Source organism: Anabas testudineus, chromosome 8, assembly GCF_900324465.2.
Source record: "Anabas testudineus chromosome 8, fAnaTes1.2, whole genome shotgun sequence".
NCBI lineage: Eukaryota > Metazoa > Chordata > Actinopteri > Anabantiformes > Anabantidae > Anabas > Anabas testudineus.
In genome coordinates, this window is record NC_046617.1 from 20,087,590 (window position 1) to 20,113,061 (window position 25,472).

A 25,472-nucleotide genomic window follows, 5' to 3' on the forward strand; every position below is an offset into this window, starting at 1 on the left:
CTTCTTCTGCTGCCTTCCTCCAACCATCTTTGTACGTCTCTTCAATTCTAGAGTTATGTCTGATCACTGAATTAAACAGTAATCATTAACATACTGAACACAAAGTATGACAGCTGCACTTGTAATTAGGTAAATGTCATTTCTCCCCCACTCTATGAGGCAAAGATCTGCAAAAGATATTTTTAATTCTACAGATGACCAATTTCCACCATTAGGTGACAGGATTAGATTCCATTAGATTAAATTTTGTTCTTTATACTGGCAAACAAAGTAGGTTCCTCCCCGGAATATCAGGATTCATCTTCTCCCCCAAAACATCACAATGAATATGAAAATGAGAACCATACTGACTAAATGAGGCTGGTGAAAACAAATGCTCTCGCTGTCATCCACCAAGAAATCATTTTTATTTTGCCCTGAGGACTTTCCCACAGCGAGAACGATGTTATTAAAAACAGATTTGACAGCCTTGGAAACAGCACTGCATTTACTCATTATCCATTTCAGCAGTGAGGATGCAGACACACAGATGAGCAAGTCACGAGCAAGTCTCGGTTAAATCCAGGGTTGTTGACTTTTGGTCATCTCTACTTCAGCATGAAAGCCTGAAACCACCGATTAACGGTACACTCCGTCCCATCGGGGAGGCTTTCAATAATTCACCCAAAAAAGGGAGTGATTCTCTGTAGAGAAGCTGAGGCACCACTCAGTCCACCGTGATGAAAGTCCACAAAATGTGCCCTCCACCTTGTTGCATCCTCACAGACCACCTATCTCATCCTGATGAGTTTTCAAAGATGAGTGTTCTCAGTAATGGCCCTGATGTGAATAATTTAAACAAGCCATGGAAACACACAGGGATGGACATGTGCCGCTGCTGGAGAAAGCACTATACCGGAGTGATTGAGAACAGGCCCCAACAGCAACTCAAATCCCTGTGGTGGTTTAACAAAGAGACGCAGGAGAGACGGTGAAATGCAGGGCGGGCGTGACGACAATGCATATGTGTGTTTATCGATACAGACAGATGGAGACGAGTGAGAGAAGAGAGGAGAAGGGTGTTAGTGAGTAACTGAACAAACAGCTGACACACAGAGCCCTGATAAATAATGGACAGTCTGCCTCAATGCTGCTTCCTGTCGCGTGCGTACTCTCCAAATATAATACTGACGCTGGAAGCTTTTCTCTCCGACCCATCAGCCCATTATTCCCAGTGGGTGATCACTCTGTGTGGGGGTGCATTTTTATGGACATACTAAGTGCCCAGACATCCGTGCATGGAGCTGACCTCAGGGTTGTAGCTGCTTCGCAGACGGTAGCTGGGTCCAGTCAGGTCGAGTTTTGACTGAGAGGAAGTTCGTACGCCTGATGCTATAAGTAATGGTTAGAGGTGCTACAGCTCATTTCTATTGTAAGAGCTGTGAGAATACTGTACAACGAAGGGTGACTACACCCCTGAGATGTTGAATTACAAATCCTGTCTTTTTAATACATCTCTACTGTTGAATTAAATTCCTTCTACTTTCTGCTCATTATCCAGACTTGGGCTGCAGTGACAGCAGGGTAATCGGGGTAGTCCAGATATCTCTGCCTGCCTTTTCAGCTCCTCCTGGGGGACCTTAAGGCATTCCCAGGACAGATCAGATATATAATCTCTGCAGCTTGTTCTGAGTATCCTACTGGTTGAATGGGCTCAGAAAACCTCTAATGGGAGGCATCAAAGAGGATCCTGATCAGGTCCCTGAACCTCAGCTGGGTCTTTTTGATGTGAAGGAGCAGTGACTCTAGGAGGGCCCGTGCCACCAACGGTTTGTGTATATTAATACAGTTACTTCCAACCTCATTAAACCTTATAAAGTTTTCCATGAAAATACATTTGGGACGATGATCGGATCCTTTTGGTTGCTGCCCAAAGTTTATGACTATAGCTGATGTACGTCAGGGGGCAGAACCCTGGGCGTACTGATCACTGGACTGACCAATTATTTAACGGCAGAAAATAATCCCAGTTATGACAGATTAATGGAGATGTTCTGTTTCCTCAGATTATTCTTCACAGCTGCTCATGGGTGAAGGAGTCAAACTGGATTCAAGCCACACTTCATCAGGTCAGTGTCACTCCATTAAAAACTCTTGTGATGTCTGTGTGATGTATCATAGACATGTGGGAAGATTCTTCTGTAGCCTGCCAGGGTCTTGAGACCAGCAGTCTTATTCAGTTTTTGAGGTTCCAAACTTGCAGACATGTCACTGCCCCTCTGCTCTCTGTGCCAGCGTAATGAATTTCTCCCAAAGTGATCAATACAGTGTCACAAAGTCCAGTTTGTTTACAGAGCCAAGTAGAGCTGCCAACCAGCTGGTGCCTCTGAATCTCAAAGTGGTTCTAAGGTATTAAAGCTTTAAAAATGATCATAATGTATTATGCAGCAACCTAGTCCAAAAGGGATTTACAGTTGTTTTGTGGTTTTTTAAATTATGCTAACTGCATGGATGCATGTTTCCATAGATGGAAAACTAGTGTCATCTCTCTATGATCCCAACAGACAGGTCGCGTAGTGCAACACAATCCAGTCAATTGTTGATTTAACGTAGTGAGATCTTCAAACTAATACAAACACGATAGAATACTTGTCACATAAGAATAATATCACACAGGGGCATGAATCAAGATTTCAAAAAGAGTCCTCGTGCAGGACAACTCAGGAGTGTGGGAAATAACTACAGCGACTGTAAAGATGTGAACCAGTCAATTTAAAACTGATCAGAAATATCCCAAAAGTTCAGTATAGTTTTAAAGTTTAGTCATCAGAAGTTAATGACTCTTGTTCTCCCATGTTGCATGTCACAGAGTATGTTTATCAAATAGTCTGCTGAGCCGAGATGCAAGTAGAGGCAGCATGTCTCCATTACTGAGAGCAGGAGTCTCATGACAGGAGAGCACAGGCCTCAGAATGAATTTCATCACCACCAGATGGAACAGAAAGAGCTTTCAACAACAGAAATGAAAGACACCAAAGAGGGATCTGACAGACAAGGTGACACGAATGAAGAAGAGAGGAAGTTGGGATGAGAAGCTGGTCAGGAAGAAGGCTCGATGCTCTCAGACTACAATGTTAACACTTTGACGTGATGCAATGCAGTTTGTTTTTTGAATTTTAAGAAAAGAGAGGCCTGTGCTAGGGCACAGTGCAGTAAGTATGACTCTGTCCTTACATTTCTTGGCTGCAGTCTACATTTCAAGCAGCTCACACCGCCTTCATCAACCTCAGGTGGTTTGGGAGACATTCAAAAGCTCACAATTTTCAATCAGGGCATTTCAACTCTCACTCTGTCATCTAGCCCCTGAACATACGGCAGCGACGTGGAGATCTGACAGTCTGTCACACTATCACTCTTTGACTTTTCCAGGATGCATGAGAACCCTTAAAATTGTTTTTTGCTCATTTGTATGGAGCTTAAGGAATGACTCATGTTTTAAAAGCACAGCGTGAGCTGACTGAATGATACTAAACACAGACTTGACCGTAATCTCTTTTCTAACCACAGTAATAATCTGACCTCAACGTGAGTCATAAACAGAGGACACTGACGCTGCACAAAGTAGTTACAGTCTAACCTTGGGTAAATATCACTTCATGCACCAGAATATTAGAGTCTAAACATCTTGTTTCTATTATTTCTGAGAACTATGTGCTCTGTGGTTAGTTTCTCACAGGAGAGAGTCCCTGCGACTGTCTTTTCTCTGCCTTAGTTTACAAGCCCTGCAGGGTTTCCACAGTTCCTTACCAAGAAATGGACTGGAAGCTGTAATTCACTCACAGTTTGACTGATTTAAAGCGTCCAGTCCCCAGATTTAGAGCCTCCTGTGTGTCTCAAGATATCCGGCTGGTGCCAGACTATAAATTTGATCGGGACTGTCTTTTGTCCAGTGTATGCTGGGCTCAAGCTGTACTGTACGAGACCTGGTGGTGACCGAGGAGGCACAATATTAGGGCCTATACTGACTTTATTATAGCACACAGTATGTCCCCCTCCATCCATCTATAATATTTACCACTTAGCCTGTTAAGGGTGGAGCTGAAGTCAGCTGATGGTGTAGAACTAAAGGTACCCACACCCCAAGCTGCTACCAACCAAACCACTCAACTTTACTGACTCTGGATTGAATAAAGTGAGTGTGATGTTGACCTGTGGTCAGATTTATAGCAGTCGAAAACCACATTGTTCTGTCCTTCAAAGTCCAGCTTCAGGGAGGTGTCAGGTCGGTCCATACTCTGTACTGCCCCTTAATAAAAGGCCTGCACACAAAAGGAACCTATCAAAAACTCTTAGTAGACTTTCTAAATGCCAAAATCAAGCAGGAGACCCCCAGAACATCTGGAAGAGGTGGCATGTCTGTTATAATGTAGTTAGCTTAGCACAAAGACCTAAAGAAAACCCTGACACTGTCCAAAGATATAATCTGCCCATTGATGCCCATTATTGATGGTGATGATTTGAATACCTGAACAATAAGATAAGATAGATAAGAAAACCTTTATTAGTCCCACAATGGGGAAATTGCATTTTTACAACAGCTTAAACACTGTCAGAAAGATAGTCTGACCAAAGGAGACGAAAGACTAAACTGGCACAGTCCGAGATAAATAGACTATGAAACCTGATAGTACAAACAGTACAGTAGTAAATAAAATATATACATGTAAGTACAGTATATGTAGCAGTGTGAGTATGTACAGTATATGGATATTACTGGATGGCAGTGTTGAAAATGTACATTGTAAAGTTGGTTTATGATTATTGCACAGGTGTAATATGAGTATCAGCAGTGTTCATTGTACAGTCTGACTGCAGCAGAGAGAAAAGATCTGCGTAATCTCTCCTTCACACAGCGAGGGTGAATCAGTCTGTCACTGAAGCTGCTCCCCAGAGCAGACAGGGCGTCCTGCAGTGGGTGAGACTCGTGGTCCAGCATGGATGTCAGTTTTGCCAGGACCCTTCTCTCACCCACCTCTCGCACTGAGTCCAAGGGACAGCCCAGGACAGAGCTGGACTTCTTGATTACTTTGTCCAGCTTCTTCCTCTCCCTCTCTGTGATGCTGCTGCTCCAGCAGGCCACACCGTACAGGATGGCTGATGCCACTACAGAGTCATAGAAGGTCTTCAGGAGTGCTCCCTTCACTCCAAAAGACCTCAGTCTCCTCAGGAGGTACAACCTGCTCTGACCCTTCCTGAACAGTGCATCCGTGTTATGAGTCCAGTCTAGTTTATTGTTTAGGTGAACACCCAGATACTTATAAGAGTCCACTCTCTCAATATCTGTTCCCTGTATGTTCACCAGTGAGGGGACAGCAGGCTGCCGTCGGCGAAAATCCACCACCATCTCTTTGGTTTTCTTCGCATTGATCAGAAGGTGGTTTTGCCGACACCAGGCCACAAAGTTCTGCGTAAGTCCTCTGTACATAAATGTCACTATTTAGAATAGAATCAGATTAAACCAGTTTAATGGTGACACATATAACAGAGTCAGAAAGGGGACTGGATTGAGATTCTGTGTAGTGAGGATGGACTTTGGAAGTGTGTAGGAGGCAGCACATAGATAAGTATAGAAATATAAATATAAATCAGAGTGGACAAAGAATCCAGAACCACAAATGATAAACAGAACTGAATCAAAGAATATCCTGCTGCATCGTTCCCATTTAGCTGTGTCAGGCACAAAATATATCCAGGAAACAGACACAAGCTGAAAAGTGAATATATGAATTATGTTATTGTTCTAGTTGAAGGCCGTCATTGCCTAAGGACAGAGCTGTTGGCCGAGAGGTTTTGGTCTTGTTTGAATCTGAGGCCATGATTACAGTAATCTATATCAGATTATAGGGTGAAGAATATTTATTTCAGAAAACGAGCTAAAAGTAGGTGAAATAACCACAAGACTGAAAACAACATGAAAACGTGAGTAATGAGCAGGTTATTGTTCGCTGCAGTGGCCCGTTGTGGTGGAGAGGCAGCTTGGATTGAACAGTTCACACCTTCACCTGTGGTCATGAGCTTTGGGCAGCGAATGAAAAGAGAAAGATCACAAAGAAACAACTGAAATGAGTTCCTGTAGCGTGGCTGGGCTCATCCTTAGACACAGGGTGAGGAGTTCACTTCCAGAGGAACCTTAGAGAGCTGATGCAGTTTCAGTGTCTGATCAGGATCCTAGTTGACACCTTCAGATCTTTGGAGTTCTGCAGACATGTGTTGGTATCCATTAGTACCAACTGGAAGCGTTCTGAACCGACTATACTGTTGTCACTGCACCCGAACCCTGGGTACATGGCAGGAAATGGACAAATATCTTGTCCTAATGTGTACAGTATTTCGGTTTTCTGAATGAGTGAGAACAAAAACAGCAGATAACCACAGATGAGCCGCCTGCGAGAGTTTATAGTTCACTAAGGGGTCAGGGTCCAGATTTGATTTAGATATAAAACATTAATGTAGAGTAGGGAGGTTCCTGTGATTTACACTGTTGTGATAATAACCCAGCTAAAATGCACAGAGCACACGCGAATGACCTAAAAGCTTCTAATCAATTCAATATATTTGTGTCGTCATTAAGCTCGTAGGTCGAGGGCAGCCAATCATTTCTCCTTGATGCCATGTTTATCTTCCTCACAGACAAACTCTCCTGGTGAACATGTCTTTGTGAGACATCTCTTAGAAAGATTTATCCCACCTTCAAAAAAGCAGCAGGAGAAGCTGACAGGGAAATTAATTCTAATGAAGGCAGGTCGACCTCCTGAGTTGATGAGCTTTATTATTACCCTCCTGCTTCTGCGGCTGCCGCTGATGAGAGTGGTGACAGAGACGAGGATAAAATAAAGTCACAGACACAGAGAGGCGCTTTTAATCTCTACGCACTGGTTTACTGACTGCATTTGCTCATCACTCGGGGTTTACACAGAGCCCAACATTTGAAGACAGACAGAAGTTCAGACAAGCAGAACACAGGTTTTATTCTCAGTGTGGTTTGTGGTTACTCGCAGTATTAGGCTCTCTTCATGCTTCAGTGTTGGTGGTAAACAGGTGTCAGCTCTCACCTGTCTGCAGAAACTCAGACTAAACTGTGACGCTTAATATTAAAACTTTCACTTGATCACTTTTAATCAGATCATTAGATGTGAGCAAACCCCAATTCAACACAAAAAACCTTTGGTGAAGCAAAAGTTTTAATTTTATTTCTGTTCATATTCATCTCTACAGCAGTCCGGCACAGGTTCAACCGTCTCAGCCTGAATGTGGCTGATTATATCTGGATTCTAACGAACAGCTCGGTAACCATCGACACCCGGACAGAGGAAATAGCCACAGTTGGGAGAATAGAGTCAAATCTCAGTGACGCCTCACTGAATTAATGATGTGGTCATGGAGTGTTAAGTATGTATTTATGTATGTATTAAGCATAGCAGTCATTCACGGTACAGGGCAACAGGTCTAAGGGAGCTGAACCTGTGCGTTGCAGCAGATTAGGCCCACGTCAAGCCTCAACTGAATTCAGAAACTCTTTCACTTTTGATTGTTTCTCTCACTGGTATCTGCAGCACCGTTGTTCTGACCTGCAGCTGGAGTTTGAATGTCAGCTGCAATAAATGTGTTTATTGTGGTATACTGTTGCAGTAATCAAATTATATTTGATTGAAGCTTTTTCGAAGTCCAGATTGATAATTGCTTAAAAAAATCCATTCGTCTTCACCAGCAGATTCAATTTATCTCAAGATAACACATTAAAACTGGAGTTGCCGTGGCAGGCACACCTCCCCGCTTAAATTATTTCTATCAACAACTGTTTAAATCATTCCAGTCAGCCTGGATTCAGGCAATTGAATTGACACAGTCGGTGGAAAGCCTTCACTCAGCAAATCTGAATCACTTAACTTGTTGGGGCCGGCGCTGTGTGCCAATCAGACTCAGCAGGGTCGGGAATTATTTGTGTGTGAGGGAGAATTTATTTATATTGAATAAAGAACTGGTCTGTTGTTTAACGGAGTTTCTCCACAAAAACAACATGACGCGTCTCCGTTTTCCCCTCAGGAAAGAATATGAAGACAAATCTGCGAGAGTTCAACCGATGACTCGTAAAGCTTCGCGTTTGTGCTGCTGATTTTAACTGGTGAATATTTAACTTTATGTAATCAGACCCAAGTCGTCTCTCTGGAAACTCAAACACACAAAAGCAAATGCTACCCTTGTTTCCTTTCATTTAAAAGCCCTCTACAACTTAATGAGGAAATGTTTTCTGGGCTGGGCTCCCTGCAGGGCATGAGAGCAGTTTATAGAAATGTCCTTTAAGTGTTCTTTAAACCAGCAGTGATGCATTGTGCCGTCTGGAGCAGTCAGACAGTTTCAGCTTAATTGTGTCTCTGCCTCAGTGAGAAGCCCAGAGCTTTTCAGGACAGCCTCCACTGCAGCAAAAATACAGACGCTGACTATATTTAGACGGAGACAATCATTTCATTTTTTGTGTCATCTCAGCATCTGTAAGGTCTGTTAGGGGCTTAAGGGTCAATCACCAGCGGTCTGGGTCATAGGTAAGAGAGAACCTCAAACACAGAGACCCTCCCCTCTGAGCTGCTTTTCCAGCTGGGTGGCTATGAGCCACACGAAGCCACTGCAGCTCGGCAGGGTAAAAGATCCAAGTCAGAGCAGAGAGGAAACGAGAATCACCACAGAACCAGTCGCATGCAACGCTGGCAGGAGAAGAGCGCAGCACTGGCCACACACAGGCAACCTCAGCTGTGGGTTCAGGGTTTTAAATCTCGGTGCAGTGTAATGTCTGGGTCGCTGTCTGGATGTTGGTATGATTCACGTAAAGAGAGGTCGAACAAATTAGTGGAATCACAAGGTTGAGAGCTTCATTTTGCTGCATGTTCAATATACATTTCCCTCCTCTGAACTGTTGTGAGTTCTTCAGCTTCATTTCCACTGAGTTAACACCAGCAACTGGTTTTAATTTCATGTGAGCAGCTGCAGTGGAAACATGTTGATAATGAAGAAATGGTGACGTGTTGAATGTTTGTTTCCCACACTGTAATCGTCCACATAACCTGCTTATCAGCACAAATATTAGTTACAGCAGCAGCAGCAGTGACACACGACTCATGGAGGCAATTAAAGTCTGAACTTTAAAACCCTCGGCGTCCAATTTGTTCCAAAAATCCAGTCACAGCTTTGCCAAATCTACACACACACATACATAATAAGCATATCTCCAGATTCAGTGTGACTTACACTTTCTGCCAATGATTATATTTGATGTTCATTTTGATCCCGTCCACAGACCTGTTTCCAAATCACAGCAAAGATGCTTCAGAGCTCAGATTTAAGAACCTGAGTCAAGTTTCCATTCAACTACTGTAGATGCAGTTTCCTAGTGTAGTATAGGCCGGTGTTGAAGACAATTCAAGCAGTTGTGAGATAATGTGTTAAAATACTACTTCACACAGTCTGGTTGAAAATATGACATCTTAACATGTTCATGTCACCAAACTGACACATGAACTGCAGAAGGTTTAAGATTTTCAAAATTGTCTCCTCAAATATCAAATTTACTTGGATTTGGCAGCAACGTCAGGAACAATGACAGAAAACGGTGAACTAAGTCTTGTAGTGATTAAACAACGATCACTTGACATTTGAATCTCTTCTTCCTCCACTTGCTGTTGGGACCGTCTTTACAAAACTCTCTCCCTGCTTGTCCAGACACATTTTTGTGAACAGCCACATCCCACTGGACATTTTCATCATGCAGAATCAAAGCAGTAATTTCTGTTCCCACATCTCCGACTGTCACTACTGCTTACTGTTCCCAGCCATTACTACCTCACATTCACTGCACAACAAGTGTCTCTTTCCTCCTGCAACTTACAAAGAGCCACATTCATAGAGCAGAAAGAGAGCGAGCGACAGAGCTTCACACTTGCGCTGTGTTTCCTAAGAGATGAACGAGCAACAACCAAAGAGAGAATGTGAGTCAAAGCCACAGGGAGTCAACAGTAATAGCTGGAGTGTGTGTAATGTGTTTTTACTTGTGTATGTGCAGGACTGTGAGCCGTCACCCTCCATTTTACTACAAAACACTTCTTCTCCAGCTACTCTCAGTGTTTGTGACTTAACCTACCTATGGGAGTGTATGGGGGGGGGTATTGCCTTGCTGGTGCAGTGATAACTCACATGCTTTAAAACTAAAAGAACAGACTCCTGAATTAGAGGACAGAGCCTTCTGACTCTGGGCTGCGTGGGAATGTGTGTGGACTGGTACAGGGCCGACGCCTCCCGTCAACCTGGCTGTGACCCTGGATGTGTCTGCAGAACAGCCAGGCAGTCGGCACCGTCACAGCTCCAGCAGGGAGGCTGCAGCAGATTAACGTGAACCAACCGCCTAAATAAAATGATCCTGAATGAGTCTTACTTTGATTTAAAGTCTTTTCTTTCAGCTGCTCTTCTCCAGAGTCCAGAGCTGGGATCTCTGTCTGAAAAGGTCACAATTCATGAGGAGACCAGTATATTTTCTTCCCCCCCCCCGTCCCTGATACTGAGCAGAGGATCTGACCGCATGTTTCCTCGCTGATAACACCGATATCTGTGACAACCTTGGTGGCTGTGAAGAGCCCACACTGACTGATGGCAGAAGGCCTGGACAAACATGAGAGACAACTGTCACAAGAGATTCTCTGCTCTGGACCGACGCCAGAGTTCGGCTCTCTTCTCTCTCTTCCTCTTACTGCAAGAGAAACTTAATCATATGCATCAGAATCTATTACAGCCCCATCTTCTTCTGAAATGATCTCTAATTACACACATCTGAGTCAAACTGATCTCACTGAAGACAAAAAGGAGAACTCACGGGATTGGACGATGACTGATGAGATTCATGTGATCTTTTCGGTGCACAGCTGGTTTTGGACGTAAACCTAAAGCATGGGGCCAAAGCTGGGCCACGATGCTCGAACTTTAGCTCAGTCTGATATGTGACCATGTGGTTTCTGAACTCACCTAGACCTCTCTCTGTCCCAACACCAACGAGCTGCTAGTTTTCCATTTTACTGCATATAAAACAACAACCAATCCGAAGGCATCAGATACAGACCGAGTAACATTATAAGATAAACAGGTGTTCTGCACACGGGGCTGCTGAAACCTTCATAAAGCTGGATCCAGGATTAAGTTTGAAGGTTTATGTCCTTCACGCCTCAACAACCAACATTTTCCTTTAGGTGCTGCAGACTCCTCATGACAGACGTTATCAGCCGCTCTCCAGTCCGGGCCTCTCCAGACCCAGGACACAAACCAGATCCATGACACCCACTTCACAACTTCACCCCATCTTGACTTGAGGTTACAGCTCAGCTCACATGGACACGGGAGCTCGGTTCACATGATACTGGAGCAGTACAAACAGGAAAAGTTGGGGGAGTTTCAGTGATACGGGTCCAATTCATCAGTCAAACTAACAAGAAGACCGACTGTTCAATGTTTCATGTTGTTGGACTAGAATCTCATTAAAAACATATTTTCACAGGTATAGAATTTATATTTTTAGTGGTAATAAAATTGAGAATAATGTTTCTTACACAGTTCTGTAACAAACTCCCTTCGAGGGAAACGTAACAAAGTAATGGATTCCTCTATTTCACACAATCCCTTAATGATGAACTAATAAATCACCACAGTTAGTGCTTCAGGGAACAAGGAGCAGAGTTGGAGTGGATTTATTTGCGACTCACAACCAGCACGGCTTATAAATTATTCCACTGGTTCTCACCTTGATAAAACTACAAAAAGAGACATTTTCTGTCTATTTCTAATGCAAAAATCTCTTTTTAATATTTCATGACGATTCTGCTTTAATGGCTCAGAGCATCAGCGCAGCTGCAGGCGACCTGAGAGAAACTCAAACAGCAAATCAGCAAAGTTCATAACACAAACAAACACAGCAAGTCAAACCTTCCTGTTGTGATCATCGTCAGGAGCACAAACATAAAAACCCTCATATATACTTAGTGTAGGCATCATTATTTCTAACCGTGAATCCAAAGACTGGAATTAACTCGCAGCTGAACTGTGTTTAGAGACAGTAAAAATCAACCTAAATCATCATGTTAAAGTTAAGTTTAACAAAACCAAAGATGTTCACAGTGGAAAACACTGCGACATGTCCAAACATGTACATTTAATTAAATCACATTTTCTAATTATGTAAATGCAGAAACCACAGAAAGAAACTGAACGCACCTAAAATCATTTGGATGTGTAACTGTTGTCTGTAAACACATGAAGAGCAAACACAGAAGGTTTCATACGACAACGGTGGGAAACAGAGACACTAATACTGTTTAATAATAACTTCAGCCAATAGATTTGTGTCTTAGTGCGAGTTAGCGTTCACAACATGAAGCCACAGGAGAGAATGGTTAATGTGTTAATGACACGTTCGCTACACAACAACCTGACTCTTACCTTTCCTGCAGCTTTGGTCTTGTTGTTGTTGTTGTGAGAGGACAGACTGACGTCTTCGTGGACGCGGTCCAGCAGCCACAGAAGAAATTCCAGAGCGTCATGTTGGGAATTACCACGAAACTGTGATCCATACTTGGACACTATAGTCTGGAGAGAGGGGAAAAGAACAGGGGAGATGAAACTAGTTACTGCTGCAGACAGGTCTCATCTGGTTGGTTTGTGTGTTTGATGAGCGCTGGTGTCATCACCTCAGACAAACCTTCTGAAAGCCGTGAATACATTTATCCCACATTTTACGAGACTAAAAAACAAACTGCATCAGTTTAATTGGTTTTATATAGAATTCATTGGTTGGAGTGGAGCCTCGCTAAGACATCACCTCTGCTGAATCTCTCATCCAACATGTGACTTTAAGCTCTGCTGGTTTAGTGGGTTTGAAGGTTCGAATGTGTTCATGGGTAAAACCTTCACAGAACGCTGATCAGAAGACGCCTTGAATTGCAAATGCCTCCACTCGGCCCACGCTTTAACGGATCCAGTCGTTTTCGATTTGCAGGAATCTGCTTTGTCTCAGGCTTTAGAAACATGCTCGTTCATAAGAACTATTCCCTTCTCTTTGATTATCAAGAAACTAAACTTTAAGATCTGACATAAAAAGGTGTGAATGCTTCTCTTAAATGTAGGTTGACGGCTACTTGAGCTCACACGCTGCATAATATGTGACTTCGGGTGTGAATGGCACCCAGGAATTAAGTGCACGAACCACAGCTGGCAGCATGAAGATGGCAGTGAAGAGAGATCACAGCAGAAGTAGCAGACGACTCAGTGATTACTTCAATATGTGATTTGGCTTCTCTTACAACTCAATGTGATGTAGGATGTGCGATTGTTATGACTGTTACTGAGCAGCTGCTGCTTGATTGAATATATGTAAGTTTCAAGTCTTCCCCTTCAAAACTTGAAAAATCAAGTCGTTCTGCACTGGAAGTGGAGCCAGGAGTGCTTCATCAAAACGTTACTGACGAGAGCAAAAAAGAAAATCTAAAAATTCAGAAACGCAGAAAAGTGCTGGTGGAGCTTTAGCAGAGAGACGAGCTTTCTAATCTTCTCTCTGATGTCGTCTTGAAAGTGAGAGTGAAGCTTCCTCTGCCTCAGAGATTTCAGTGAAGTGATAAATGCCGTCCACGTTGGATGTGCTGTAGTTCCAAATGGGTGGAACACCCAGAAAAGGACGTTCTAGATTTCTCCTTCCTGAAAACTAGACTAAAAACAATGAGTTGCTCTACAGACGTTCCACAAACTATTAAAAACACATCCAAACAGTGACTCAGTATTTCTTCATAGAAAGAGCTTTAAAGGGTGAAGTAAAATCAATTGAGGAGATGCAAATAAATAATAAGGTCACATCTTTGTAAGAAGGAAACACCCAGTACAGCGCCGTCACTGCCCAATGTCTGTTTAACAGTAGTAGTAGATGAAGACGCTAAAAGTCTGATTAAATAACTTTAAGCTGAATATTTTTCTGTTGCTTCATGTTAAAGAAGTTCAACTGAAACAGCCATGAAATCTGTAAAGAAACACTAATTAAAGCTGAAAACCTTAAATCGGCACTGAACAACGCCAGCATATGTCGATTTCCAACATAATTTTCCAGGAAAACAAATGTTTCTGAATCAGAATGACTGAAACACGTTGGACTGAGGATGTGCTGCGATAACCACCGACTCACTCACCTTCAGCTTTGTGCAGCTACTCATTACAGCAGAGCAATAACAGTAATTAGCATCAGCCCTTTGAAGGTGGCAGTTGTCTCGGTGAAATAATTGAGGTTGTGGAAAATGCTGTTTTTATTACTCACTGTGGCAAAATGGTCACTGAGTAACACGTGTGGAACTAAAGAGACTAAATTAGAAAACACTGAATCTGTTCTGGCTCCTAAATAATTTAACTGTTCGACCAACATCTAGAGTCTATTTAGTTCTATTAAACTCTACTAATCATCACTTTAACATTAACAAGGTCAACTATTCATCCATGACACAAACCTTTCACCCAGTTTTACATTAAGGTAAAGTTACATAGAATGTATTCATTAGTTTTACTTTCGTCACTCTTTTACTTTTAGTTGAGATTAAATATTTAGATTTTTTAATGCAGAACTTTTCAAATCAACTTTATTTGTATAGCACATAAAAAAAAAAACCCCACCAAAGTACTTTAACTGTAAATAGTTGAAAAATTAACCCTTTACTTCCACTTTCAACTAGTCCATTTACTTTTTGTCTATTTCAACAACTGATGTTTTAATTTTCTGACATTAACTATTTCAACCCCGATTGACGTTTCTGGTACTTTTACTTGTGTTAAAATTAATCATTTTTACTTGTAAATAAGATTTGGACTCTTTTCCATTTACCAAACTTAACTGAATAACTAGTTATGCAGCTGTTCTCCCACTAACATCACATCTGATTTACTTCAAACAGCAACTACTGACACATACCTGTGAAACCAGCATATTAACAGCAGCTTCCTAAACAGACTCATCAATACACACTGAGGAGGAGGAGGAGGAGGAGGAGGAGGAGGAGGAGGAGGAGGAGGAGGACATTCCTGTCCAGTGATCTGACTCCTTTCCGTCTTTCTCAGGCCTCTCGTGTTATGGAAACCGATAAACTGGCTGTTTGAGTTTCAGGTTTAGTCCCTGTTCAGGCCTCTGTGCAAACACACCATCCTTCCAGGGAAGGGGGTGGGGTGGAGGGTGGGGGTCAGTGAAAGCACAAGAACTGTCCAGATCAAAAGCACACACATCTGCGCCGGGGTTTCAGAAACGTAACCCTTCAAGTGCAAAGTCAGACGCATCTGTGAGAGCTCAGGAAACACCGACAACACGAACCGTCACAGGGCAGCACGGCCGTAGAACAACGGTCCTACAAGACAGGTGGGACAGGAATGTGGCAGCAGGCCAGGTATTCAGCAGGACTTTGTTTTGATCCCGGCCTGTGAGGAGGAGGCCTCTGCTGGTTCATGAACTCTGAACTTTCTGATTAAAAGAACAATTCTGTGTTTACATGAACATTGCGGGTCCTTTTATCCTTTAACTGAACTCATGAGGTGAACGTAGCTGCTCCTTTTAACCTGGCTCATATCCCACTACCTGACTAAAACACCTGACAACATCCTTTGGGGCAGCAGAGGCTCAGGTGGTAGAGCAGTCGTCTACGAACCCCAGGATTTGATTCCTGGTTCCTTTGAAACCCCGTAGTAGAGCAGATATGTACTGTCTGGCAGCTGTTCAACAACAGTTTCCCCAAGAGACTCAGTAAAGTTTATTATTATTATTATTATTATTATTATTATTATTATTATTATTATTATTATTATTATTATTATTATTATTATTATTATTATTATTATTGAGGAAGTGCAAAGACTGAGAATAATCTCCTAAAACCCACAAATTAATTGAGTCATTTAAACAGAGCTGGATCTATTTAGGAGGGTTGTTTAGAAAAGGTTCGACCTGTCTTGAGTTCAATTAGCTTCTCAAGCACGAGCCTTCGAGCCATCGGATTATTTTCTAAGGCCTCCCTGCAGGCAGCTGCGGTATTACCCAACAGGCAATTTCAGAAGGACTAGGCCGCATGAACTCTGGACCTCCTACTAGTCACAAACCACAGTCAGGAGGCAGCAGCAGTTTGTTACAACACAGGAAACATCTCATCACATATGAGAGGCGGTGTTTGGGGTTTCTTCTTTAATCTCTTACTTTAATCTTGGTAAGATGTTTCCATGCTGCTCCCTCGGATTGTTGCCTGGAATATATCTGATATCAGACTCCCGTGAGATGGGATAAAATCAAAGGGTGTTATTGGACATTTATTGGCAGTAAGAACTGTGGCCGACAATTTATTTTAACAGGGGAACAGATGAGAGCAAACAGCTCAACATCTACATTGATTCTGTCAATGCTGCAGAGGAGTCAGGTGGAGCAGCACAACACATACGAGTGTGAGAACAGTTGCGTTAGTGGCCCAAACAGCAGGTCAAGACATTCTCATACGCTTCTCTTGCACAGTAATTAGCATTTCCAAGAATAGATCTATTGTGGAGTTTCTTTGTTCTCTGCTCCATTTTATCTGCTCCTTTCCTTGAACTGTGGCTCAGAGAAATCCAGAGCAAAGAGCTGCAGGCAGATAAAGTACAGCTGCTTTCACCCCCTCCAGCTCCAGCACGGGCAAAGCAGGAAGGGGGTCTCCTGATAGGACAGCCCCCGATAAAGTAAATCATCTCCTGCTCGTGCCAGCACCATTTGCATTAGTACAGCATACGACGGCTGTCGCCAGCTGCAGGAGGAACATAAACACCCTCAGTTCAGACTGAGGCCTTTTATTTTTCCACTAAAGAGCTCCCTATGAGTCAGCGGGACCCTCGGCTGACGACCCCGTGACCTCACGCTGCAGTGACACCGAGCAGGAGCCTCATCACTGGTGCTGGTTTTTATACTGTTGCCAATTACTGATGTCAGACCTGCGACACCAGCCATTATCCAGCTCCATCAGACTCCACGGTGGTGTTTATGGTCCACGGGCTCCACAACATGTGATTATGTTCGACTGCAGCAGTTTATTCTGCACTGGAGCCGAGAACTTTTCATTCAGAGCAGGTGTTTAGTTAATAACATCTGAACCCTGAACCCTGACATCAGCTTCCCAGAACTTCTCATACTCCAAATACTCTGTGTACAAGTACTGAACTGAAATACTTCACGGCACTAGATTTATCTTTTATTCAAGATAAAAACAGAAAATAATCTAATTAGTAAAATTAATCTGTCTCCATCTCAACCAGCGACAACAGTAAAACAACAACAACAACAACAACAATAATAATAATAATAATAATAATAATAATAATAATAATAATAATAATAATAATAATAATAATAATAATAAGTTATATATAGTTAAGTTATTTTTGTCACCTTCTTACTTTTACTTGTACTAGAGTATTTCCAGTTCTCTCCTGGTACCTGTACCACTGCTCAACACCTGTACACTGTATTGTGGCCGCTTCCTGTACCTTAAAGTCCACAGACAGCTGTGGGGTGTACTCCAGAGTCCACAGAGCTCGGACCAGTGAAGCCAGCTGCTCCGTCACTTCTCCCTTCTCGACCCGCGTCTCCTCGGTCCTCAGCAGCCCGTTGATCCGGTGACTCAGGTCCAGTTTGTACCGTTCCAGCCCCAGATACTCAGCGAGCAGGTCGGTGTTGCTCAGACACTGGACCACGGCGTTCATGAAGCAGGTGTTCCCGTGGTTCTTCAGACCCAGAACGCCCGGGACCTTGTCTCCGTACTGGTACAGCAGTTTCTCTCTGCCGGTGCACAGAGACGACGACGTGCTCGACGTGTTTTTGGCCGCTCGCTCCCAAACCACCACCTGAACATCCTCTTTGGGAATTCCTGAGCTTGCGCTGAGGGTGCAAGGTGCGCCATTCCGAAACCCCCCGTCGTCGTCCTCCGCGTCCTGCGCGTCCGCGTCTCCAAAGTGGGTGAAAGTGCCCAAAGTCCTGATGATCCTGTTCATCAAACTCCCCACGGACCTCAACGACTTCTTTCGGAAAAGCTTCCCCGATTTCGGCTTCTTCTCTTTCCGCTTCTCCTCCTTCGATGTCGGCATTTCCTCCTTGGCTCTGCTCGGCTTCTCCATGACTCTGGCTCTACTCCCTCGCTGATCTATTCTCAGACTGATGATTGTGTAGATTCCGACGCCGGTGTGTCACTTCTTTGCCGGTGTCCCCAGTCCGGACAGCAGAGGGAAAAGCGCACAGAGATGACACCATGGTGGAGCCAGGCGGCACAACAGCGCACGGTTATTCCGCCCTGCGTCGGCAGCGAACCTTCTTCGTCCATCTCAGCACGTACTGAAGGCGTTCATCCCCCCCCGGCCCGCTGATGGGAGCAGCTCCAGCTCCAGCAGCAGCTCCAGCTCCAGCAGCAGCTCCAGCTCGTCCTGCCCGCTCAGGCTGAGCCGCTCCGCGGTGCAGCTGCAGCTCTGTGCGCTGCCCCCTCCCACTCTGAGGGGGCAGCGCACAGTAACTGTAACGAAGTAACTCAGTACTTTTACTCAACTGTACTACACACTTAGATTTCACTGTATTTCTGAGAGAAGTTGTTTATTTTTACTTCATTACATTTCTTTAAGTTGCTAAATTAAAACCACACTTTACACTGTGTCTCCTCCTTACAGCACTTATAGCTACTGTTTGAACAACTTGTAAATATTTACATTTTGTTACTTTTATTATTCAACTAGTACATGTACCTTTTAATTTTTCTACTTAAATAAAAATTAAGAGTGCTTAACTAAGAAAACTGTGTATTTTAAACAGCATTTTTGCAGTGTTGGATACTAATACTAGAGGTACTCAGACCATTACGTAACTGAGTAAAAATATTAAATTAGTCTGTGAGAAACGTCCTTCACTAGGAAACTGTCTGATACTGAACATTACATGTTGTGTTACTGTGTTATACCTGGTCAAACAGCTGATTCATGTTTTTATCTATGAACACAGTGAATCTGTAGAGAATCTTTCTTTCTGAGATATGTGAGACTTGACTAATGAACCGAACTCCTGTCACATCACAATGAAAGAGCATTTCTTTATGAGCGTTACCGACCCTGGCAGAAGATTCATTAGCTCAGCCTTAAGGCATTTATCACAGGTTAGTGTGTCCTGGATTATTTCTATCATGAAGAGCAGCTTATCTCTCTGCTCACTACACAGACATGTTAACGGACACAGGTCTGACTAACGAACAGTAAAAACTGCTGATTTATTGCAGCACTGAGCAAAAACATTATGACTAACTCTGCAGCCTGCGGAGTGAGCCAAGTCTGTGAAGAGAAGCCTCCTACTCTGCTTCCCTCCACAGTGCTGCTGATGGTTTGAAGCAGAAGTAGTTGTTGTTGCTGGGAAGCAATAATCCCACCAGCAGGCTCCATTTCAGAGAGAAGACCAAAGAGCAAAGTCAACAGTACTCATTGAATTCTTTCAGCTGGAAGCTCGAAACAGCTGAGTGCTGCAGACGGTGCTGTGCAGAGCGAAGCCTCCTCACAGGCCTCCTTTCCCAGCGACACCTGTGTCCAAAAGACGAGCAAATAACCGCCTCTTACATACGTACCAAACGCGCCATCTGCTCCTGCACTGCAGAGAAAAACTCCACTTTTCTCCATCAGCTTCTGATGCTTTTATGATGTCTGCGCTCCACTTTCTGCAGCTCAGTTTGAATCATGCATGTCAGCATCACATGCACCAGTCAGGAGTGAATAGAAGTAGAATTCATCGCTCATGTTTCCAGACCACACAGAGCTGATGGTTCTACACTGAAGTCATGGTCGGGTTGTTTTTCCCCCTTAACCTAAGGTGACTGTAGCTTTTTGACACAAATGATCAAATGGCTTTAAGAGAATCTAACTGTGGTCTTTCTTATATGACAACTGGAAGTTAGAATCCTTTTAGATAAATTCTGCTTTTTCACTTCAGCAGGCAGCTTCAGAATGATCCTTCTCCCCTCACTATGAAAACCTGCATCTTAATGATGCAGCCTAGATTTTATAGTCTTTGATGTGAGGAACATCTCATACGCAGCTGATCAACTGTTATGATAAGACAAACTAAAGAAACAGTCACGTGCATCTATTTCTGCAGCACACACACTCAGATCAGTGCTGCGGCATCGTGGCCTAATGGTTAAGTAGAGTTCTTCCTATAAATGAAGAAATAATGAAGGAGACAGAGACCATGTAAAGAATAGATATAAAAAGAGAAGGATATAAAGAAGGATATAAAGAAGGACATAAAGAAGGATATAAAGAAGGATATAAAGAAGGATATAAAGAAGGATATAAAGAAGGATATAAAGAAGGATATAAAGGGAACTTAGTGGAGATTCTATCTTAAGCTGTTTGTTTAAACTTATCAGATGCAGGCAGAGGTTGGTGATCAGGTACAGTGGTGGTTGAAGGTTCAGCAGCACAAGTTGTAAAATGTTCCCAGTGAATCTGAATGAGAAAGTAGTTCAACACCAGAAACACTTTCTGGTCAGTCTGCAGTTTATCAAAACTAGTGTTCCAACTTGAAACCACAACGTCGGGTAAATTCATTACTGTAACGGAGCGACCGTGGCTCAGTTGGTAGGGACAGTTCACCTATATTCAACTGTATGAAAAGTTCAGAGGTCATGTCTGATCACTGTCTGGTATTTACTGAAGTGAAGAACTCTGTTTATTTTTTAAACTACAGCTTGAGTACGTAGCAGACAAGATGGCCGACAACAGCTCATCTCAGTAACTCTGGTGGCTCAAAAGATGAGAGAAGTAAGTAGCATACAAGGTTGTAAATGAACGTGGAAGAGTTCAGGTAGGTCGAAGGACGCAGACGGAGTAACTGAGTAAACAGGGGAGTTCAAAATAAGAAGCAGTGAGGTCAAAGTTCATAGCTCGGATACGTACCAAAACAGCTGAGGAGCAGGTAAGGGTTAGGGTGAAAAGTCCTAAATCCAGAAACAGGTGGACAGGTGGACAGGTGGACAGGTGGACAGGTGGACAGGTGGACAGGTGGACAGGTGGACAGGTGGACAGGTGGACAGGTGGACAGGCCCTCAAAACAACACTAAGAAAAACCAGACTGAGACCATGTGCTGACAGGTGGCTTTATATAGAGGCTGTGATTGAACAGGTGAGTGAGGGGGCGGGGGGGGAGGAAATGGGAGGGGCTTGGGACCAGGAAATGGAAATTGGGGAAACTGAGGTTTAATGTTGATCAGGTAGTCCATTATAATCCAGACACATTTTAAAAAAGTGTAAACAGAATCAAAAACACAGAATTATTACAAAGTTTTCTGTTTTTGTTCATTTCGAGTCTTTTTGTTTTAAATCTGATTTTCCGTCTCCTTTTCTTTTTTCAGTCCTTCGTGTTTCTCTGTGTGTGACTCAGTTTATAGTTGGTTTAAATTCTTTGTTGTGTGTCCTTTTGTGTCCCTCTGTGGCCTCTTTGTAGTTTTTTTAATCACTTCGTGCCTCTTTGTTGCTCTTTTTTAATATTTCTGTGTCTCTTCACGCTCATTTTGTCTCTGTTAGTCCTTTAATGTCTCTTTAATCTCTGTTACTTCTTTAGTTTTAATACAGTTTGTGTCTTTTCACTTGACTTCTGTGGTTCAGTTCTTGACCTCTCTGGCCCTGTCGTCCATCCATGATAAAAATGTCCTGCTTTGTATCAGTAAGGTGCAGCGGTCAGTGCTGATCAGTGTCATCCAGGACCACCTGACTCCTCACAAACAGCACGTCCCTGGAGGAAATCCACACTGCTTCATGTATTTTTGCACAGCACAGACTAAATGTGATGTTCTGCAGAACCTTTCAACAAGCCGGTCGTCTTCATCAGTTTGATTTAACCGTTCCTGTGATGTGGACGAGTTTCAGCAGAAGAGAAACAGAAGGGGTTGAGTGGGCGAGTTCTGGCTTCCACCAGGTCCCAGATTATGCAGGCCCCATCTGAGCTGGCAATAACACATTCCTTGTCAATGCCTTTAATCTTAATGCAGTTGGCAGAGGCCTTATGCTTTCTCATGGATTCCAGGAGCTTGTGAGTCCTGGACAGGATCTCCCACACACGCACCTGGACGGAGAAGAGACACACAAACTGACACAGCACCCCCTCCAGAGACTGTGGAGCCCAGGCCAGGGAGCTATTTCTACTCATGCCCTATTTCATCCACAAGCAGACCTATTTTCTCACATTTAAAGCAGAAATGCATTTTATTCCTGTCACCAAAACCTGCAGCCTCATCACAAATATCAGATTTATTGTTGTCTCCTACTGTCTCAGGTGGTGGCAGCAGCTGTCGGCCTCCTCCGTCCAGATCCAGGAGGAAACACCAGCATCATTACTGCCTGTGTGAATGTGCACATGAAGACAGGAAGTTGTAAATCATTAACAGTGGTGAGCATCTGTTGAACGATAAGTTAAAGTCTTGTACTTTACATCAAAGCAGCTTTTTAACGATGCTCCCCCCCTACGAGAACGTGTGTCGAGCTGCAGGTGCTGTTGGCACATCACTGTTTTCAGCAGTGGTCACAGTCAACAGGCTTCAGACTACACATAAACTGTGTTGTTGCTCCATCTGCTGGAGTGTTTTAAGATGTCACCATTTTCATTTAACAGGAACAGGAAACAGGAAGAAAATCCAAATCAAGGCAAAAATAAAAGCAGTAATTATGCAGAATCACTTATCTTCAGAGTAATATGTGTAAATCATTTTATTAATTAAAGACCACTGTCACTCACTGTTTGATGGGTTTAATAAAGATATGAAGGATCAGGACTGTTTGGATTAGAAATGTTGTGTTATTGGTGACGATTGGATCACATTTTACAACCAACTGATGCAGAAAACTAGGAAACTGAAGATAGTTCACTTACTTTTTATTGTACTTTACTGTAGTTTTCTGCTTTGTACTATTGTTTCTAGATTTCTGCAGAAACTTTACTGATGAGACACATGTGGAACAAATCTGGACCAAACTTAAACATTCATGTTATGAACAGTTTCAAAGTCCTAATATTTATAAATTACTTATTAATTCATCAGTAACTCAGACAAATCTCTCAGAGTACCGATACCTCTGTACTTAAAGGACATTTTAGAACATGTACTTAGTTCTTAACCTTTACAATATTAACTAGTGAAAACAGGCAACATTCATGAGGGGTTAAATACCCAGAGGGAAACAGGTGAGTTGGTAGACAGGCAGGTGAACGGGGTCAGAGTCTGAGGACATCTGCTGGCAGGATGGGGAATGACGGGGACACAGAAACAGTCTGTAAAGCAGCTGAGAGGATTCCTCATTAGGGAGAGAACATTTTAGAGACAGTACACATTGGTGCTAATGTGGGGGTTCACTGTCACATAGCCAGGGGGAACAAGCATCAGTGAACCAATGATCCTGGGATACAGTCAATAATCCGACTTCAATATGTGTCTTCAGACATTAAATTAAATTCTATGTGTGAACAAACATACTGAGCTGATTCCCATTTTAATTTGTCTTCACCACAAGAGACTGAAAAGGTTTGTTAGCGTTAGCATCACCGACACATCAGCTGTGTTATTATTTTATTATTTTACTTACTGAAGCCACCAATGATGAGGTTCATCTGATAAATGTCATTAGACCACTGATTTAAAAAGACACATATTAACTGCAGCCATATTAACATCCATGTACACATGGATGTGAACTGTTTGACGTCCCACCCACAGCACTGGTCCTCCGTCTTCTATTATGTGATGAGAGCTGTGGTTTTAAAACATTTGTCTTTCTTTTGTATCATCATCATGAAGATCTGTAAAAATAAAACAATTTTTTTTTTATTTAACATTTTCCATCTTCACTCTTGGACAAAAAGACGGTTCATTCAGCTGATGTCCTGGTGACAACAGGCCATCTACTTGTTCTATTTGTTCCTTTGTCTCCTGCATAATGTCTCATGAATCAGTGCCCCTTGACACTCGAACAAAAGTGAGGCTCATACTGCAGCAGGCACAGTTCAGAGCTGCTCTGCAAAAGGTCTTTATTGGGGTCACGTTCAGCTCAGAAGACCACCCAGCTGCGTGGGTGGACCCCCGTTCATGAATACTGAGCCGGAGCTTTGCTGTGATGACAAATGAGGAAGAAATAGTCATAATTCTACCTCAGACACAAACGACCTGTGACTCTTGTAACCATAAATGACCTGTGGCACCTTCGCTCAAAGAGTCTTCAGTTACACTTCTCACAGCGGAATCTGAGCACGGTGAATTACGCCGAACATGAAAGTCACAGAACTGCAAGTGTCTGGATTGTTCCCACACACACACAGGTCTGTACCAGCTCCGTCCTGGAGAGGGCGGTGTTTAGCAGGGAATGAGGCTCATCACTGTGAGCTCTGAGCTGGATCCACAGAGGTGCAGAATCACTGTGGTGCAGGGTTTAGACCTGGCATGGTCCAACTTTGTGTGAGATAAATGATAAACGACTGGTCTGAACTTCAACATCATCAGTAGGTACAAATGTTTTTCTGTATTTATTTATACAGAACCTGGAAAAGAAAGTTCCACAGTTCATGTTCCTCTCAGGATGAACAGTTTTACCTTCAGTGATCCTCTGACAGCTCAAAACCTCAGTTTCACACACTAATACCTGCAAAACTCCTGGCACATCTGCAGAGTGTTCAGGAGGGTGAAGTCTGTCACTGTCACACTGACAAGCTACGTTAATGATTCTTAACGTGATTCTCAAACCTTGAGCCAGTGTTTACCCTCAGAGCACTGCTGTGTGTAGCCTCACAGTTCTGCTTGTAAAGATCTGTTCAGACCCAGAAATGCACCACAGGTTAACATTTTAAAGTAAATCAGTGGGGAGGTTGGGGGGCACTGAAGGAACCAACCAGTCGTGTTGGAGGAGAGTGTGGCATGGATTGGTAATCTTGGCCAGGAAGGATCCAGGAGAACATACAGATGTGAAAGTTATTCTGCTTTTATGAGAGATACAGGAGAGAATAGTTCAGAGGTATAGTCACGACCAGCAGGTGAGTAGAGGTGACGGGTTTTTTAGGAACATTAAACAATGCAGGTTTTCTTGATTCAGTTTAATTAATAATAATTATGTAGCAAAAAAAATCATCAAAAGGCACTTTACATAGAGTGGTCAAGACCTCACAGCAGTATACAGGAAACCCCACAAATCCTTTTTGATCGGAACTAGACTCAGTGTGGGCGGCCATCTGCCTCGACCGGCCTGGGTAAATATACCAATAAATTGTATTCCTATTCACAGTGGCCAGATTTTTCTGATCACCCCTGTGGCTCACACAGCATCTTTTGGCGAAGCCCCCTGTGCTGCAGTCTGAGCTGCACAAA

General features: G+C 43.1%; 1 protein-coding gene across 1 annotated transcript in view; it reads right to left on the minus strand.

The window, feature by feature from the left end:
• Positions 1 to 18,492, minus strand: part of usp43b (ubiquitin specific peptidase 43b) — a 51,846-nt gene extending 33,354 nt beyond the window's left edge. Inside the window, exons 1-2 of the mRNA XM_026352269.1 lie at positions 17,590 to 18,492; positions 12,508 to 12,654 (exon numbers count right to left, since the gene is read on the minus strand). Coding sequence (XP_026208054.1) covers positions 12,508 to 12,654; positions 17,590 to 18,216 — 774 coding nt within the window. The 5' untranslated portion in view covers positions 18,217 to 18,492. The remainder of the gene's footprint in view (positions 1 to 12,507; positions 12,655 to 17,589) is intronic.
• Between the last annotated feature and the right edge of the window lie 6,980 nt (positions 18,493 to 25,472).